The sequence below is a fragment of the Phyllobates terribilis genome, unplaced genomic scaffold, assembly GCF_046119375.1.
Source record: "Phyllobates terribilis strain yellow unplaced genomic scaffold, ASM4611937v1 Scaffold_3__8_contigs__length_932513732, whole genome shotgun sequence".
NCBI lineage: Eukaryota > Metazoa > Chordata > Amphibia > Anura > Dendrobatidae > Phyllobates > Phyllobates terribilis.
In genome coordinates this window covers 658,415,850-658,435,904 of record NW_027362763.1, presented here as the reverse complement: position 1 = coordinate 658,435,904, position 20,055 = coordinate 658,415,850, and the positions used below count along the sequence as shown (strand labels likewise).

Genomic DNA, 20,055 nt, shown 5'->3' with positions numbered 1-20,055 from the left:
CCCTGGACCTCAGGGATGCATACTACCACCTGCCAATACATTCTTCAAGTCGGCAGTATCTGAGGTTTGCACTACCATCAGGCAGTCAGATTCTACACTACCAGTTCCGATGTCTTCCCTTTGGCCTGTCATCTGCTCCCAGAATCTTTACAAAGATCATGGCAGAGGTGGTGGCCTATATCCGACTCAGGGATATTACCATTATTCTGTACTTGGACAACTTCCTGTTGGTGGCAGGATCTCCTCTAGGTATGATGCAACATCTGGAATTTGTCCTACGGACATTAACCAGCCTGGGTTTGATTGTGAACAAAGAAAAATCCAATCTTGTCCCAAGTACATCACATATCTTCCTGGCAGTCCACCTCAACTTCCGAATACGACCAAGTACCTTGAAGGTGCAGATTGCGGCACTAGGTGCTTTCTTCGACACATCATTGTCCTTGCATCCCTGGATAATCTGGTTTGTCAAGGCGATCCAGAGACTTAGGCCTACACAGAGAATTTCTTCCCCTCCGTGGGATCTGAATCTTGCCCTGAGAGTCCTTTTGTAAACCTGCCTTCGGCCCAGTTAATGAATTAGGAATAAAGAACTTGACTCTGAAAACAGTCTTCTTGGTGGCAATCACCATGGCTAAACGGTTGGGTGAAATCCAGGCTCTATCGGTTGTCGAGCCATATATGCAGATTTGGGGTGATTGCATCATTCTCAAGCTGGATCCAAGTTTCTCCCCGAAGGTGGTGTCATCGATGACCTTAAACCAAGAAGTGGTTCTTCCATCATTCTGCAAGAATCCTAGGAATCGGAGGGAGAAAGAGTTCCACCAGCTTGATGTTCGTAGAGCAGTGTTGGCCTGTTTGGAAGCCACTCTGAACTGGAGATTGGACTCTTATCTTTTTATACAGTTTGGGGAAAAAAATAGAGACAGGAAGGCTTCAAAACCATCCTTAGCTAGATGGGTCACATCCATGATTAATCTAGCGTACGTTTCAGAAGGACAGCCTCCCCCCGAAATTATCAAAGCCCATTCTACCAGAGCAGTTTCCACCTCATGAGCAACTAGAGCAGGGGTTACCATTGAACAAACATGTACCACAGCCACATGGTCAGGACATAATACTTTCTGCAAACACTACAAGCTAGATGTTCTCTCACAGCAGAGATCTTCCTTTGGTAGGAAGGTACTTCAGGCAGTTATCCCACCCTAAGCTATGAGTTCTTGGGTATACTCCTATGGTGCTGTCATGGGGACGTACTGGAAAACCAGAATTAGTCTTACTGGTAATGATGTTTCCAGGAGTCCACATGACAGCACCCTTATTTCCATCCCTATATTGCTACTGTATGTGACTCTAACATATGTCTAAGTAGTCTAAAATAAAATTTTGTTGTACCCAGCCAATGTGGTTCTTTGGAAATTCACTGAGGAGGTTGGTGGTGGGAGAGCTTCAACACAGGATATGGGATTACTCCTCCTATGGTGCTGTCATGTCCTGAAAACATCATTACCGTTAAGACTAATTCCGGTTTTCTAACCTTGTCAATGTCTAGAATCTGGTGCAAGACTAATAAATCTTGACCAATAAGGCTAAGTGCCCACGATGCAGAAATGCTCTGGATTTTTCCTGAGCGTTTCTGCATCTCCCTGGCAGAAAAAACGCATGCCGATTGTACATGTGGATTTTACATGCGTTTTTCTTGCCAGGGACAAGCGTAAGTGAAGCGTTTTTCACATGCATTTCCACATGCGGGTTGTCAAGCACTTTCCAAGTGCTTGACAACTTGGTCACACTGTAAAAAATCCATGCAACCGGAATTGCCGCTGCGGAAACGCTTAAAAAACACATAGTGGGCACACAGCCTAAATGCTCTAAATGTGAAAAAGCATCAATTAGCAGGTGCACCATAGCATACTGCTAGCACAGCCATGCAAAGTGTAAGGCATCTGTAGGTAACCTGTGAGTAATGAAAGACAGATGGGGAATGCCCAACATGTAACGCCAATAAGGATACAGCTTCATCAGAGGTAAGAATTGGCCATGACTTGGGCTGCACTGAAAAAACTCACTCTGAGCCGCTGCTACATCATAGTGTATGTAATGCAGGTATATTGGGTGGCATTGCGACCCGCAACTTGTGACAACTAAGTTGCATAAAATCATAACTGGTTGTGAACAGCTGTGTTATCCTGTGCTCCGCTTCCTTCCTCTGGGTTCGCTGCCCTCTGTTGTGCTCCACGTCAGGTTATGCAAGTTGCTCTGTGTGGATCAATGCCCTCACTACCTAATTAAGGCCCATTAAGACACCAACACCTGTATCTTGGGATTGAGACTCTGGTCCTGTGTTTGGTGGGTGCCGCCATCTGTGCTTTCTGTATTTGTGCTTGCATGCATCTGTCCTGCTGCTCCTGAGATTCCTGTGTGCCATGTCCTCACTGCCCACGTGCCATCCTGCCTGCTGCATCAATGCCCGGGGTCCATGTGCCCACCTGGACCTGAGGCTTAGAGAATCCACCTGACCTCGTTGCATTGCTCTGCAATGTTGCAGCCATGTAAAGCTATATTTGTCTCTGCGCAGCCTCAGCATAAAGCACCTGTCCTATACTTTCAGCTAAGTCCGGCACCGGCCACCTCCACTGTATAGAGACATCTTTGGGGCAAATCAGGTCATCCTCCTTTATGATGAATTCTTCTTTCTCCTTCGCAATGAATCAGTGAATGAAGTGACGAGCCGTGAGCAATCGTCATAAGCGGGCGTGTACAGAACTGCAGTGTGTAACCCATGACGGGCGTGACTCAGGCGTCAGGGACATCAGTGCTGGCGATAGACATGGAGGAGATGCCGGAGCTCAGCGATGTGGATCCAGCAACCCAGGTACTGACAGTACGCACCCTGTACACTTATATGTACACTGCAGGCACGGCTCGGTGTGACAGGCTCAACACAAGCGCTGGCGGGCGGCCTGTGGATGGACAACTGCTGTGAAACAAAAAAAAAACAACAAGCAGGTTAAGCTGCTGCTGGCTGTAGTTGCACAACAGTTTAAGAGCCGCAAGTTGCGTGATAGTAAAACACATTTTTACTTTTATATTGATTTTTATCCTGCTCCTTCCATATAATAGGTATAATATACACAGGTATAGATGGAGAATCACAAAAGTGTCAAAACTTTTATTGGGCTTGCATATTTATTATTATAATGCTGCACACACTGAGGTAAATGACAGCGTTGCAGTGAGACCAGTGGTAAAATGCTGGCAGGTTCCCACGGGCTGACACTGGTCCAACAGGAAGCCCAGCTCTGCTCCATCCCCGCACTTATAATCGCACGGGACGCTCATGATCTGACCCAGATTCAATTACATTTAATTCAGAACACGCCTTCAGTCACAACAGATCACAGCGACAGCTTCATACATAATACTGTGATGTGTCAGGTTACAACTAAGGAAGACCGGGAGGGAGAAACATGGAGCCCGTGGCCATCCGATCTATATGGAAGTGTGTTTAATGTCAGAAGTCCCCCCGGCTCCAGTGATGGGAAATCTTCAGCACAAGGCATTGTGGACAATTGTAGCTTTAGCTTTGTGGGAACAGTTTGGGGAAGACCCTTATGTGTCCTCCATGACCAGGGCCAGACTGGGGTGTCTGGAGCCCACAGGGGAAATTAACTCTAAGGGCCCACCCTTCAGCCATATGCACATACCTGTTAGCCCTGTTATAGTGGAGCGTCGCCTATAAAACACAGGGGGCTCTTGCACATCTACTGTGCACCACTATAACTAGGATGTACAATTACTGCCTTACAGGGGTTCTTTGATGAAAACAATTTATCACCGACCCACAGGTTAGGTAGGAGATATCATATTGATCGGTGGAATCCGACCATTGGAAACCTCACCGATCAGAAGAATGGGGAACCTTTATCCCTGACAGGACACTTTTATCCCCATTTTAAAATGGAGCTGCAGGTGGGACCTCTGACCGTAGCCTCATTCATTCTCTTTGGGGGCTTCCAGAAAAAAAAACAAGCCACTGAGGAAATAAATGGATCAGTGGTCAAGTGCACATGAGCTCCAGTCTAATGGGGAGAAAAGCTCCACATTCTGCAGATAGGTGCAGGTCCCACCGGTCAGACCACCACCAATCAATAACTTATCCTTAGGTCACGTTCACACATTCGGTATTTGGTCAGAATTTTACATCACTTATTTGTAAGCCAAAACCAGAAGAGGAGCAAAAGGATGAAAAGTATAATAGAAACAGGTCACCACTTCTCTATTTATCACCCACTCCTGGTTTTGGTTTACAAATAATGATGTAAAATCCTGACCAAATACTGAACGTGTGAATGTGGTCTTAGGATAAGCGATTACTTGTTTTCACCGGAGAACCTCTCTAAGTGCATATTTGCTATTGTGTAATAGACACAGGACAGGGAGGGGTTAAATGTCAAAGTAATTAATCTATTGGAAATAAAGAATCTTCTACTTATTGAGATCAGTGAGAACAAGTGAATCCTCCATACCCAACGTAATCTCCTATACCAAGACCAAAAATACCACATAAAAGGGACAAATATTGTTACACTATGACCAGACCACATTTTACCACCACAAAGTGACCGAATAATACCACATAGAAGGGACAAATACCAACACAACATGGCCCGACAACATATTACCACGATATAGTGACTGAATAATGCCACATACAAAGGAGAAATACCCCCACACTATGACCAGACCACATATTACCACCACATAGTGACCAAATAATACCACATACAGTACAGACCAAAAGTTTGGAAACGCCTCATTTAAAGATTTTTCTGTATTTTCATGACTATGAAAATTGTACATTCACACTGAAGGCATCAAAACTATGAATTAACACATGTAGAATTATATACTTAACAAAAAAGTGTGAAACAACTGAAAATATGCCTTATATTCTAGGTTCTTCAAAGTAGCCACCTTTTGCTTTGATGACTGCTTTGCACACTCTTGGCATTCTCTTGATGAGCTTCAAGAGGTAGTCACCGGAAATGGTTTTCACTTCACAGGTGTGCCCTGTCAGGTTTAATAAGTGGGATTTCTTGCCTTATAAATGGGGTTGGGACCATCAGTTGTGTTGTGCAGAAATCTGGTGGATACACAGCTGATAGTCCTACTGAATAGACTGTTAGAATTTGTATTATGGAAAGAAAAAACTTTGAAAGTGTCCTCAAGTGCAGTTGGAAAAACCATCAAGCTTAACAAAGAAACTGGCTCACATGAGGACCGCCCCAGGAAAGGAAGACCAAGAGTCACCTCTGCTTCTGAGGATAAGTTTATCACCAGCCTCAGAAATCGCAGGTTATCAGCAGCTCAGATTAGAGACCAGGTCAATGCCACACAGAGTTCTAGCAGCAGACACATCTCTTACAACAACTGGTAAGAGGAGACTTTGTGCAGCAGGCCTTCATGGTAAAATAGCTGATAGGAAACCACTGCTAAGGACAGGCAACAAGCAGAAGAGACTTGTTTGGGCTAAAGAATACAAGGAATGGACATTAGACCAGTGGAAATCTGTGCTTTGGTCTGAGGAGTCCAAATTTGAGATCTTTGGTTCCAACCACCGTGTCTTTGTGCGACGCAGAAAAAGGTGAACGGATGGACTCTACATGCCTGGTTCCCACCGTGAAGCATGGAGGAGGAGGTGTGATGGTGTGGGGGGGCTTTGCTGGTGACACTGTTGGGGATTTATTCAAAATTGAAGGCATACTGAACCAGCATGGCTACCACAGCATCTTGCAGCGGCATGCTATTCCATCCGGTTTGCGTTTAGTTGGACCATCATTTATTTACAACAGGACAATGACCCCAAACACACCTCCAGGCTGTGTAAGGGCTATTTGACCAAGAAGGAGAGTGATGGGGTGCTACGCCAGATGACCTGACCTCCACAGACACCAGACCTGAACCCAATCGAGATGGTTTGGGGTGAGCTGGACCGCAGAGTGAAGGCAAAAGGGCCAACAAGTGCTAAGCATCTCTGGGAACTCCTTCAAGATTGTTGGAAGACCATTTCCGGTGTCTACCTCTTGAAGCTCATCAAGAGAATGCCAAGAGTGTGCAAAGCAGTCATCAAAGCAAAAGGTGGCTACTGTGAAGAACCTAGAATATAAGACATATTTTCAGTTGTTTCACACTTTTTTGTTAAGTATATAATTCCACATGTGGTAATTCATAGTTTTGATGCCTTCAGTGTGAATGTACAATTTTCATAGTCAGGAAAATACAGAAAAATCTTCAAATGAGAAGGTGTGTCCTGTGCATTGGACAAATAACACGATACAATGACCAGACCACACGTTACCATTACATAGTCACCGAATAATACTACCATAAGGATCATGAATAAAAAACACAATACTAATGCACAGGAGCTCTGTATACAGTGTATAGTGTGCATTTACATGTAACCCACTGACTCACTAGTGACGTCTCTAGTTGAAGTCCTTCGCTTTTCTTCTTCGTCCGGCACAGACTGCCATCACTTCTTCCATCCAGGACTTGTCGCTGCAGAAAATAACACAGTTATCAATAGCTGATCACTTCTACAGCACATTCCCACATATTCCCTGATTTCTACACTACAGCAGATGAAGAAAAAAAGCGACATAGTGCCGCCCTGCACAGTAACAGGACCTCACTTTTGTTACTCCCCCATGGAGAACAGTATCCTCAAAAATAAATGATATTACAGCAGTAATGTCCCCTATAGTAATTATGTCCCCACTTGACACCATAAACTAATACCTCATTCTGGCCCCCATACTGTAATTGTCACCCATCCTGGCCCCCTTTATTTAATAATATTCCCCATCCTAGGTTCCCATGCATCTCCCCCACCCATCTTGGGCCTGTATGTATCTACCCCCCCCCATCATGGGCCCCTATGTATCATTCTCTCCCTCTCCATCATAGGCACCTATGTAGCACCCCTACGTAGTATCCCCCCCCCATCATGGGCCCCTGTGTAGCATCATCTCCCTCATGTGCCCCTGTATAGCATCATCTCCCTCGTGCCCCTGTATAGCATCATCTCCCTCCCCATTATGTGCCCCTGTATAGCATCATCTCCTTCCCCATTTTGTGCCCCTACGTAGCATCATCTCCCTCCCCATCATGTGCCCCTACGTAGCATCATCTCCCTCCCCATCATGTGCCCCTACGTAGCATCATCTCCCTCCCCATCATGTGCCCCTACGTAGCATCATCTCCCTCCCCATCATGTGCCCCTACGTAGCATCATCTCCCTCCCTATCATGTGCCCCTACGTAGCATCATCTCCCTCCCCCTCTCTATTCACTCACTACCCTGCCCATTCATAAAAGAAGAAAAAAATCTTCTTACCTTCCTGCGCTCCCCCGGCGGCGTCCTCTGCAGCTTCATGTCGGTGTGGCTCTCACCAGCCCGCCGGCTGGAGGCCTCTTCAGATCACTGCTATGCGCTGCACACTGACGTCAGCGCCCGGCGTATAGCAGAGACATTCAATGTCCACTGGCCTATCAGAGGCCGAACGCTGATGCACGCGACTTTGGCCGGCGGCCTTTGAACGTCACTGCTATGCGCCGTCTGTGCACAGCGCAGAGCAAAAGACAGCCGATGTTCCCGGTGGCGGCGGAGGCCACCGCCATCATCAGGAGGAGGTTAAGCAGCGCTCTAGGCAAGCGGCAGCCTCTAATAGGCCCATGGTCAGAAAGATCACTGTTACCGGCAGGGGCCTACTGAGGACCCGGGGCCCCCTTTCTCCCCTGGCAGGAGGAGTTGTCAGAGGGTCGCTGGTAATGAGGGGCATTCAGCAAACTGCTCTCATCCCCAATCCTGGTATGCATGGCCCCCTCATCCCCAATCCTGGTATGCATGGCCCCCTCATCCCCAATCCTGGTATGCTTGGCCCCCTCAGACCCATTCCTGGTATGCTTGGCCCCCTCAGACCCATTCCTGGTATGCATGGCCCCTCAGACCCATTCCTGGTATGCATGGCCCCTCAGACCCATTCCTGGTATGCATGGCCCCCCTCATCCCCAATCCTGGTATGCATGGTCCCCTCATCCCCATTCCTGGTATGCATGGCACCCTGCACCCCCATTCCTGGTATGCATGGCACCCTGCACCCCCATTCCTGGTATGCATGGCACCCTGCACCCCCATTCCTGGTATGCATGGCACCCTGCATCCCCATTCCTGGTATGCATGGCCCCCTTCTCCCCCATTCCTGGTATGTATGGCACCCCTCCTCCCCCATTCCTGGTATGCGTGGCCCCCCTCAATCCTGGTATGCGTGGCCCCCCTAATCCCTCAATCCTGGTATGCGTGGTCCCCCTAATCCCTCAATCCTGGTATGCGTGGTCCCCCTAATCCCTCAATCCTGGTATGCATGGCCCCCCTCATCCCTCAATCCTGGTATGCATGGCCCCCCTCATCCCTCAATCCTGGTATGCTTGGCCCCCCTCATCCCTCAAGCCCTCCCATCACTGCACGCATGAAAAAATACTCTACTCAACTTCCTTTCTCCCCTTTGCTCCAGTGCTGCGTCCTGTCTGTCAGTAGCTGATCTCCGCATCTTAAGCTGCTGCCGGCTGTAGTTGCACAACAGTTTAAGAGCCGCAAGTTGCGTGATAATACACATTTTTACTTCTGTATTCATTTTTATCCTGCTCCTTCCATATAATAGATATTTCAATCCTGGTATGCATGGCCCCCCTCATCCCCCAATCCTGGTATGTATGGCCCCCTCATCCCCATTCCTGGTATGTGTGACCCCCCCATTCCTGGTATGGTGGTATGCGTGGCCCCCTCAGTCCTAATCCTGGTGGTATGCGTGGCCCCCTCATCCCCAATCCTGGTGGTATGCGTGGCCCCCTCATCCCCAATCCTGGTGTTATGCGTGGCCCCCTCATCCTGGTATTCTCCTATCACTGCACACATGAAAAAAATGCTCCCCTTACTTTCTCCCCTTTGCTCCAGCGCTGCGTCCTGTTGGTCAGTAGCTGATCTCAGCATCTTAAGCTGCTGCCGACTGTAGTTGCACAACAGTTTAAGAGCAGTGCATCTGAACAGCGCATAACATCACTGCCATGCGCCCTCAGATGCCGAGGTGCGCTGCAGGGATATTCACTCCTCTCCACGCCAGGACTGTGGGCGTGGGGAGGTGTGAATAGTCATTCAACTTAATAGCGCACACTGTCAGCTATCCTCTGTGCCCGCTACTAAAGAGAGTGAATATTCACTCTTGCCCATGGGAGTGGAGAAGAGTGAATATTCATTCTCTCTAATAGCGTGCACACAGGATCGCGGAGCTGCAGTGGGAAGCCGGCGGCTGCGATTGACAGTGTGTGCTATTAAGGAGAATGAATGAATATTCACTCCTCTCCACTCCCATGAGCGTGGAGAAAAGAGAATATTTAATTTTCTTTAGTAGCGGGCACAGGTGGTAGCTGCAGCTGCCGGCTACTACCTGTGCCCGCTGCTCCACCGCCGCAATCCCCTTCCCCCACCCTCCATAGCTGGGAGAACAGCTGAGCCAGGACGGGACGCAGGACTGAACCCTCAAAGCGGGACAGTCCCGCTGAAAACAGAATGGTTGGGAGCTATGCAGAGCCCCATACAGACATGGGGGGGGAGAGCATGAGCAGCTGCACAGAGTCCCATACAGACATGGGGTGGGGGGGGAACATGAGCGGCCGCACAGAGCCCCATACAGACATGGAGGAGAACATGAGCGGCCGCACAGAGCCCCATACAGACATGGAGGAGAACATGAGCGGCCGCACAGAGCCCTATACAGACATGGAGGAGAGAACATGAGCGGCCGCACAGAGCCCCATACAGACATGGAGGAGAACATGAGCGGCCGCACAGAGCCCCATACAGACATGGAGGAGAACATGAGCGGCCGCACAGAGCTCCATACAGACATGGAGGAGAACATGAGCAGCCGCACAGAGCCCCATACAGACATGGAGGAGAACATGAGCGGCCGCACAGAGCCCCATACAGACATGGAGGAGAACATGAGGGGCCGCACAGAGACCCATACAGACATGGAGGAGAGAACATGAGCGGCTGCACAGAGCCCCATACAGACATGGGGGGAGAACATGAGCGGCCGCACAGAGCCCCATACAGACATGGAGGAGAGAACATGAGCGGCCGCACAGAGCCCCATACAGACATGGAGGAGAACATGAGCGGCCGCACAGAGCCCCATACAGACATGGAGGAGAACATGAGCGGCCGCACAGAGCCCCATACAGACATGGGGGGAGAACATGAGCGGCCGCACAGAGCCCCATACAGACATGAAAGAGAACATGAGCGGCCGCACAGAGCCCCATACAGACATGGAGGAGAGAACATTAGCGGCCGCACAGAGCCTCATACAGACATGGAGGAGAACATGAGCGTCCACACAGAGCCCCATACAGACATGGAGGAGAACATGAGCGGCCGCACAGAGCCCCATACAGACATGGTGGAGAGAACATGAGCGGCCGCACAGAGCCCCATACAGACATGGAGGAGAACATGAGCGGCCGCACAGAGCCCGGACCTCAGCCTAATCTTATAATGTAGATTGTGAGCTCAGCCTCCCCCCAACATCAGGGTCTGACACCACAAATGATCTTCTGGATGAAGGCACAAAAACTCCCACAAACGCCTCGAAAATCTTATAGAAATCCCAGAAGAACAGAGTCATTATATCTGCAAAGGAGACGACTACATATTAATATCTATGGATATAGATGGAGGACAGAGAAGCCCCCGGAGGTGGATGTGGGGGGCACATTTTCTCCATATTAATGTCTATGGATGTAGATGAGGACAGAGAAGCCCCTGGAGGTGGATGTGGGGGGCACATACTTTCTCCATATTAATGTCTATAGATGTAGATGAGGACAGAGAAGTCCCTGGAGGTGGATGTGGGGGGCACATACTTTCTCCATATTAATGTCTATGGATGTAGATGGAGGACAGAGAAGCCCCTGGGGGTGGATGTGGGGGGCACATACTTTTCTCCATATTAATGTCTATGGATGTAGATGAGGACAGAGAAGCCCCTGGAGGTGGATGTGGGGGGCACATACTTTTCTCCATATTAACGTCTATGGGGGTGGATGTGGGGGGCACATACTTTTCTCAATATTAATATCTATAGATAAAGATGACAACAGAGAAGCCCCCAGAGGTGGAATTAAAATGTGGGAAGATTTGCAACATAACAGACATGCTGCAGATTTGTTAAAATAGCTGAATTGTGCCCTCATAGCTAAATCATTAAAATCTGCTTTATTTGAATAGAGCTGAGAATGTCTGACTTTTTTGAACATGGAACTTGTTGAAGGTTCCTGCTTTGGAAATTCCTAATTTGTCTGCCAGGTCTGAACGTAGCCCTAAATGTGATAAGTATTTATAATCTTGGAAATATGTGTGTGTGGCCCCTGATCAGTGGCAGGACTTTTGCAAAACATTTTTACATAAGGTTAAGTGCACACTGGTAATTTTTTATGCACTTCCGCGGCGTCTTTTCTGCTTGGAAATACACCAAAAACGCTAGGTAATCCGTCTGCCAGCCAATGCAATGATAATCCTTTTGTGCTGTGCACATGATGCGTAATTTTCCGCTCAGGATTGTCATTGCGTTAAAATACGCAGCATGTTTTCTTTTGTAGCGTTTCTGCAGCGCAAAAACTCTCAAACAATGGTACCCGGGCTGGGGAAGAAGACTATTCCCATCATCTGACCACCGCTCCCGTTGATAAACTAGCTAGTATCCATGGCCTTTTCCTTGGCTATTAATATCTGCCCGCAGCTGTCTGTTTAGCCTTTTCTGGTTAGATTTTATAGGGGGAGCCTATGCCAATTTTTTTTTCTGGGGTCTCCCTGTAATCTAGCCAGTAAAGTGTAAGCAAAGAGCTGTGAGCTGATATTAATAGCCAGGGAACATTTTTGGCTAATGACCCCTTCCCCGGCTACTAATATCAGACCCCAGCGGCCGGCTTTCCCTCTGCTGGTTATAAAAATGATGCGGAAGCCCACGCCATTTAAAAAAAAATAAAAAATTTAGGCCCTGCCCATGATCTAGATGTAGCAGCGCTTTGAACACAGCATATTTTTGCCGCGTTCTATTGAATGCAGGTAAATCCACATGTGTTCTCTTAACCATGTGGATTTACCTCATTCAATACATTCTGGTGGTCAAATTTCTGTTGTGGAGACTAGCGACTCTGCAAGAGAATTTGACATGCGTGGGTGATCCGCAGCCTCAGGTCCAGGTATTTCTAGAAATCCCATCCACTATGCTGTAACATCTGGCCACTGCGGGTTTAACGCTGTATAAACATGCAGCGTCAAACCTGCAGTGGTTCCTGATCGTGGCCCCGTACCCAAACTCACCCGCAGCATGTTAATTTCTGTAGCGGACACGCTAGTCTCCGCTGCAGATTTTGACTGATTGAAATGTCATTATATGCAGTGGATCTGGAAGTATTGACAACAAAAGTACAGCATTCGAACACAGCGTTTTGGACGCAGCTGCGTCAAAAGCGCTGCTTGTTGCTGTTCATGGGGATGTAGCGGCTAACGAAACAGATATGAGCTGTTATTATTGGCCAGGTAACATGTTTGCCTAATGGCAACTTCCTAGGCTAAAAATAGCAGCTCACTGCTGCCACGGAAATTGCATGAATGGAAATGATAATGAGATTGGGTGTATTTGATTAGCTGACACCTAGCTCTTTTGTATGGTGATGACAAGGTGCAAATCAGGCCCTATCATTACTAAAAGCTAATTAAAGTAAAGTGAAGACTATGTGAATAAACACACAGACACATAGTAAGCACTTTATTTGAAATACAACAGACACATTATTTAATCATTTAAATTAACCAATATACTCACCCCAGGTCTGACTGTAATCCAAGGGTTGAAGCAATGTCTCATGTTTCTTTTTTCAAATAACTATGGTGACATTAAACGTATGTGTTTTTTTTGTTGTTTTTCTTTATGGCCATTTTAGGACTTCATATTCCAGCAGACCATGCTCCGGATTAAAGATCCCCAGAAATCCCTGAAATTTTACAATAAATGTCTTGGAATGAAGTAAGTGTTAGACAGTGGTGACCTGTTCAATGTTACAAGTGAGAAGAAGGGCAAAAGCTCGCTTGTTCTTGATTGACGTTCAAGACGTCTCTGCATTTGGATACGTTCAGATTATGGTATTTTCGGTCCGTGTTGAATTCAGACAGGATAACATTGATTCTATGTGTCAGTTCACATGAGATACTGGACTGTGTGGGGAAAGAATGACCGCACGCATTAGTCTGCATATAAATAGCAGGCAGCTACTCCGCTCTTCTATTTTGTAGATGGGCACACGCCGCTGCACACAGTCAGTGGGATCCAAAATTTGTCGTCATGTAATTTTACTAAAGCTCCGTTCACATGGGAATAATGTTGGTCTTTTTGCACAGCGTGCCTGTGCACACGGGCCAGTGTCGGCCTGCGTGCCTGTGCACACGGGCCAGTGTCGGCCTGCGTGCCTGTGCACACGGGCCAGTGTCGGCCTGCGTGCCTGTGCTTATGAAATGTCCTATAAATGTCTGTCCTAGTCCTGATCTAAGGGTCTAGACTTTTAGCTGAGATGAATCTGTGCTACAGTAAATTTATCACTTGAACATGAGCCGTGCATGAGGGAGTCGTGGAGTTGGTGTCATGGAAATTGGGGAGTCAGAGTCGGAGGTTTGGCTTACCGACTCTACAGCCCTGCCAGTCACATCCATAATTTCCCGTTCCTATCTAAGTGATTGACGTGTTTCACGCATGTGTGTACATAGGAAGAGACCTGTCAATCGCCCAGAGCAGTGCAGGGAGATGTCAGACTAGTCACGTCTATTCCTATGGTCCTTCATCAAACCCTTAATGATCTGGTGCCGGCGACCATAGGAATAGATGCCAGCAGATTGGACAGCATATTCCTGGTGACAGGTTCCCTCTAAATGCCGGAGCGTGTCAGAGAAAACCCTGCAATTGTGCAGTCAGGACCTGATTTAGGCAGCATAAAGCGACCGATACGTCCCCTTTAGACCATCTATATCTAGGATGGGACCACCAGGAGGGTCTCTAAGGCTATGTGCCCATGATGCAGAAATGCTCTGGATTATTTCCTGAGCGTTTCTGCATCTCCCTGGCAGAAAAAACGCATGCGGATTGTCCATGCGGATTGTTTCCTGCCAGGGACATGCGGAAGTGAAGCGTTCTTCACATGCATTTCCGCATGCGGGGTGACAAGCGCTTTCCAAGCGATTTTAGCATCACTTGGAAAGTGCTTGACAACTTGGTCACACTATATAAATCCATGCAACCAGCATATATAGTGTGACCGAAAGAATGGTAAAAAATAAATATATACTTACCTTATGATGGCCCCCGGTGTCCTTGTCTTGGCTTGCCGGCAGCTCGCGGTAGATTTTTAAGGACCTGCCGACGTCAGCGGTCGCGTGACCCATCACATGACTAAATGATGTCACCGCAGGTCCTTTAATCTACCGCGAGCTGCCGGCAAGCCGATACAAGGATTTCGGGGGCCATCAAAAGGTAAGTATATATTTATTTTTTATTTTATTCTTTTTTTTCAAGGTACTATGGTACCCGGGTCCGGAGGAGAGTCTCCTGTCCTCCACACCCAGGTACCATCCGCACATTGAAACGCATGGATTCCGCATGTACAGATACAGTGATGCGGATTCCATGCGTTCCAATGCAAGTCAATGGCGACGAAAACGCCTCGTTTACGCAAAATAATTGGTAGTGCTGCGGATTTTTCCGCAATGATAATCCGCAGCTGAAATTTCCGCAGCATGTGCACAGCACATAAGGATTATCATTGGGGAACATGGCAGGCCTTCTACCAAGCGTTTTTTTAAGTGTTTCTGCAGCGGAATTGCTTAAAAAACGCATAGTGGGCACACAGCCTTAAGCTGACATGTTATCACTTCAATGTAAATGCAGCTTTGGATGTGACCAGAGAACAATGATGACATGGACAGACAAGTAGTGTAGATCGGCGCTGATAAAAACTGTACGGGGACTGAGCGATCAATGACCGGACTATGCTGTCCCCATACAGGACATATTGTCACCACTTCGTTCTCTGTCACAAGAGGAGGTCGGCTGCTGGCAACGGCTGTAGAAGCTCATGTCCCTATGAACCAGCTACTTGCTCGTTTCTTGGCTGATCAGCGCCCTGTTTACACAGGAATGAGCGCTCGGTCGCCAAATTCTCGTCCCTTGTGAGAGGTTTTCCCAAAGTGACTCTGATTGAAACATAGTAGATCGGGCAATATCGCCATCATTTGTACTTATTAATGCAGCAGAAGCTCATGGTTTGTTTGCGTTTTTCCTTAGTCTCCTCCTGAAACGTGATTTCCCCTCTATGAAGTTCTCCCAATACGTCATGGGTTATGAGGATTGTAAGGACATCCCGGAAGACATGAAGGAGAGGGAGGCCTGGGCCTATTCCTGCAAAGCCACCGTCGTGCTGACACAGTAAGTTCTCGTAAGGATATTGTCTGTAGAAGCCAAAGATGGACTCAGACCGTCCTCGCTGAAACTAATGGCATCTTTTAAAGGGATTTCTGAGTCTTTACCATTGACGGCAACCCCAACCATGGCCCAACTGAAGTGGCACATTATGTAGAGACTGTGACGGGCACAGTTTCTCGTGGTCGTGGGTGCATGGTCTTAAGTGGCAAATCTGGGTGATTTCCTTTAAGGTCACAACAGATGAGGTTCCTGTAATTGAAGTAACTTTTTGTTAGTGATTTTGGGGCATTCACCAGTCTGTGTTCATGCTCCTTGTTCAGGACATTGTGTCCGGCCGGACTACGGTCTCCAGATCTGGGCGAGCAGCCTCATAGTTCAGGTCAAGAGACCACACAGTCGGGCGAGCAACATAAATACGGCCTTGTGAATGACCCATTCCTCTCCTCTGTCACAAGGTAATGTGTACACGTCTCTATTCCCTGCAGCAACTGGGGCAGGAAGAAAGATGATAAACCCTTCCACAACGGCAACTCTGACCCGCTTGGCTTCGGTGAGTTCTGTCCTGTTAGGACTTTTGTGTTTCTTCACCTCAGTCTACAGTGGGTACGGAAAGTATTCAGACCCCTTTACATTTTTCACTTTGTTTCATTGCAGCCATTTGGTAAATTCTATAAAGTTCATTTTTTTCTCATTAAAGTCCACTCTGCCCCCATCTTGACTGAAAAAAATACAGAAATGTAGAAGTTTTTGCAAATTTATTAAAAAAGAAAAACTGAAATATCACATGGTCATAAGTATTCAGACCCTTTGCTCAGTATTGAGGAAAAGCACCCTTTTGAGCTAGTTCAGATATGAGTCTTCTTGGGAATGATGTGACAAGTTTTTCACCCTTGGATTTGGGGGTCCTCTGCCATTCTTCCTGGCAGATCCTCTGCAGTTCCGTCAGGTTGGATGGTGAACGTTGGTGGACAGCCATTTTCAGGTCTCTCCAGAGATGCTCAATTGGGTTTAGGTCAGGGCTCTGGCTGGGCCAGTCAAGAATGGTCACAGAGTTGTTCTGAAGCCACTCCTTTGTTATTTTAGCTGTGTGCTTAGGGTCATTGTCTTGTTGGAAGGTGAACCTTCGGCCAAGTCTTTGGTCCACAGCACTCTGGAAGAGGTTTTCATCCAGGATATCTCTGTACTTGGCCGCATTCATGTTTCCTTCATTTCCAACCAGTCGTCCTGTCCCTGCAGCTGAAAAACACCCCCATAACATTATCCTGCCACCACCATGTTTCACTGTTGGGATTGTATTGGGCAGGTTATGAGCAGTGCCTGGTTTTCTCCACACATACCGCTTAGAATTATCACCAAAAAGTTCTATCTTCGTCTCATCAGACCAGAGAATCTTATTTCTCATAGTCTGGGAGTCCTTCTTGTGTTTTTGATCAAACTCTATACGGGCTTTCATATGTCTTGCACTGAGGAGAGGCTTCCGTCGGGCCACTCTGCCATAAAGGCCCGACTGGTGGAGGGCTGCATTGAGGCTGTGTGCCCACTATGTGTTTTCCAAGCGTTTATGCTGCGGAATTTCCGCAGCATAAACGCTTGGTAGTCCGCCCCCCATGGTCCCCAGTGACGAGCCGCAATGTCAATGCCCATGCTGCGGGTTTTTCCGCAGCGTTTATGCTGTGCTCAAAAATCCGCAGCATGTCCATTCATTTTGCGGACACGCAGCGTAATCACCGCCATTGACTTGCATTGAAATGCATAATATCCGTGTCAGTACATTTGTACACACGGATATTATGCTTTTTATGTGCGTATGGTACCCAAGTCTGGAGAAGAGACGACTTTCATCCAGACCTGGGTAACATAGAAGCTGTAAAAAAAATTAAAATAAAAAATAAAGCTTATACTCGCCTTCTGATGTCCTCCCGGTGTTTTGTCTGCTCCGTCCGGTCTCTTGCAATGCTCGCGCTGTTGTGAAGGACCTGCCATGACGTCACTGAGTCATGTGACCTGACACATGACTGAATGACATCACCGCAGGCCCTTCACAACAGCGTGAGCCGCCCAACACACCGGATGCAGCGGAGATAACACCGGGAGGACAACGGAAGGGGAGTATAAACTTTATTTTTTTATTTTTTACCATTCTTATTCTTTTTTTTTTTTTTTTTTTTTAACTAACTTGGTCACACTACTATAAATCCATGCCGGTTGCATGGATTTATATAGTGTGAACAAGTTGTCAAGCACTTCTCCAAGTGATGCCAAAATCGCTTGGAAAAGCGCTTGATATGCAGAAATGCTTGCAAAGACGCTTGACAAACGCTTCTACCTGGCGCAAAAAACGCATGCGTTTTTCCTGCCAGGGAGAAGCGTAAAAAATATGCAGCATTTCTGCATCGTGGGCACAAAGCTTGATAGTTGACTTTGTGGAACTTTCTCCCATCTCCCTACTGCATCTCTGGAGCTCAGCCACAGTGATCTTGGGGTTCTTCTTTACCTCTCTCACCAAGGCTCTTCTCCCACATTTGCTCAGTTTGGCTGGACGGCCAGGTCTAGGAAGACTTCCGGTGGTCCCAAACTTCTTCCATTTAAGGATTATGGAGGCCACTGTGCTCTTAGGAACTTTGAGTAATGCAGAAATTCTTTTATAACCTTGGCCAGATCTGTGCCTTGCCACAATTCTGTCTCTGAGCTCCTTGGGCAGTTCCTTTGAGCTCATGATTCTCATTTGGTCTGACATGCACTGTGAGCTGTGAGGTCTTATATAGACAGGTGTGCGCCTTTCCAAATCAAGTCCTATCAGTTTAATTAAACACAGCTGGACTCCAATGAAGGAGTAGAACCATCTCAAGGAGGATCACAAGGAAATGCACAGCATGTGACTTAAATATGAGCAAAGGGTCTGAATACTTATGACCATGTGATTTCAGTTTTTCTTTTTTAATAAATTTACAAAAATTTCTACATTTCTGTTTTTTTCAGTCCAGATGGGGGCAGAGTGTACTTTAATGAGAACAAAAATAACTTTTTAGAATTTACCAAATGGCTGCAATGAAGCAAAGAGTGAAAAACTTAAAGGGGTCTGAATACTTTCCATATCCACTGTATGACGTTACACGTGCAAATATTCTACAGGGAATAAATCATCATTTTTTGGTGGTGTTTGCAGTATCACTATGCTATATTTCTCACACATTATATACACATCAGTATAGAGAGGAGAGCACAATCTGGAGCAGCATCTTCTTGTTGCATTTCACTCAGGGCGTCTACAGGTAATGTCTTAGACTGCGTTCACACACAGCGGTCATGCTGCACTGTTTCTCTGCATGAACACATAATGCGGCAGAAAAATGTCTGTTTCATCTGCAAGACCCATCATAATGGCCGCTGGGTATTGCACACGTGCAGTATTCATTTGCTGTAGGAAATCCCCAGAGTTGTCTGGAGTGGTCATAATAATAATCTTTTTATTTATATAGCACCAACATATTCCGCAACAATTTACATACATGATCATCGCTGTCCCCATTGGGGCTCACAATCTAGATTCCCTATCAGTCTTTGGAGTGTGGGAGGAAATCGGAGAACCCGGAGGAAACCCACGCAAACACGGGGAGAACATACAAGCTCCTTTCAGATGTTGTCCTTGGTGGGATTTGAACCCAGCGCTTTCAAGGCTGCAGTGCTAACCACTGAGCCACTGTACAGTGCTAACCACTGAGCCACTGTGCTGCCCTGGTCATGGTTAAATAAGGATATAGCATTAAATTAAAAATGGATTTAGATCAGAGCTATAAGGCCACGGCCCCACTATCAGTATTCGGTCAGTATTCGGTCAGTATTCGGTCAGTATTCGGTCAGTATTAGGGAGCCAAAACCAGGTGAGGAACAATCAGAGAAAAGGTATAATAGAAACAAGTCACCAATTCTGCATTTATATGATAAAAAACACTGACCAAATACTGATAGTGGGACCGTGGTATTGGATAAATGCTCAGGCTTTTTTTTTTTAAGCAGATAGTTTCCAAAAAAATGCAACAGAATTGAACTAAAAAACACTTGAAAGACACTTCTGATTCTTATCAATATTAATCCACTTTACTGTTCATATGTAGAAGTTTTCTCCCCTTCAGGTTTTGAAAACCTTTGGTGGGAAGAAAAGAAAGTGCAGATCATGTCATTGAGGCGTCTCCTGATTGGACAGTGCCTGGTTTGCAGCGGATCCCATCAGAAGGCTGCAGAACACATGTCTAGAAGAAAAACTGCTTCAAAAACGCTTCCTAACTCAAACATGGAATTAAACACTTCTCCAAAAACTCCCCAAATAAGGAGCAGTTTCCGATGTGGTTTCTGCTTAAAAAAAAACACACTTGTCGTTTTTGACCTCCTGCAAAATTTCAGTCTGAACATAGCCTAAGGGAGAATAGCAAGCTCAAGAAACGGGTGTAACACATTCACAA

The 20,055-nt window shown here is 46.9% G+C and overlaps 1 protein-coding gene across 1 annotated transcript in view; it reads left to right on the top strand.

Moving 5' to 3' along the window:
- The first annotated feature begins 2,724 nt into the window (after nt 1–2,724).
- LOC141257295 (lactoylglutathione lyase-like) overlaps nt 2,725–20,055 on the top strand; it is a 41,606-nt gene continuing 24,275 nt past the window's right edge. The window contains exons 1-4 of the mRNA XM_073671701.1: nt 2,725–2,875; nt 13,071–13,153; nt 15,458–15,598; nt 16,081–16,145. Of these exons, the coding sequence (XP_073527802.1) occupies nt 2,783–2,875; nt 13,071–13,153; nt 15,458–15,598; nt 16,081–16,145 (382 nt within the window). The 5' untranslated portion in view covers nt 2,725–2,782. The remainder of the gene's footprint in view (nt 2,876–13,070; nt 13,154–15,457; nt 15,599–16,080; nt 16,146–20,055) is intronic.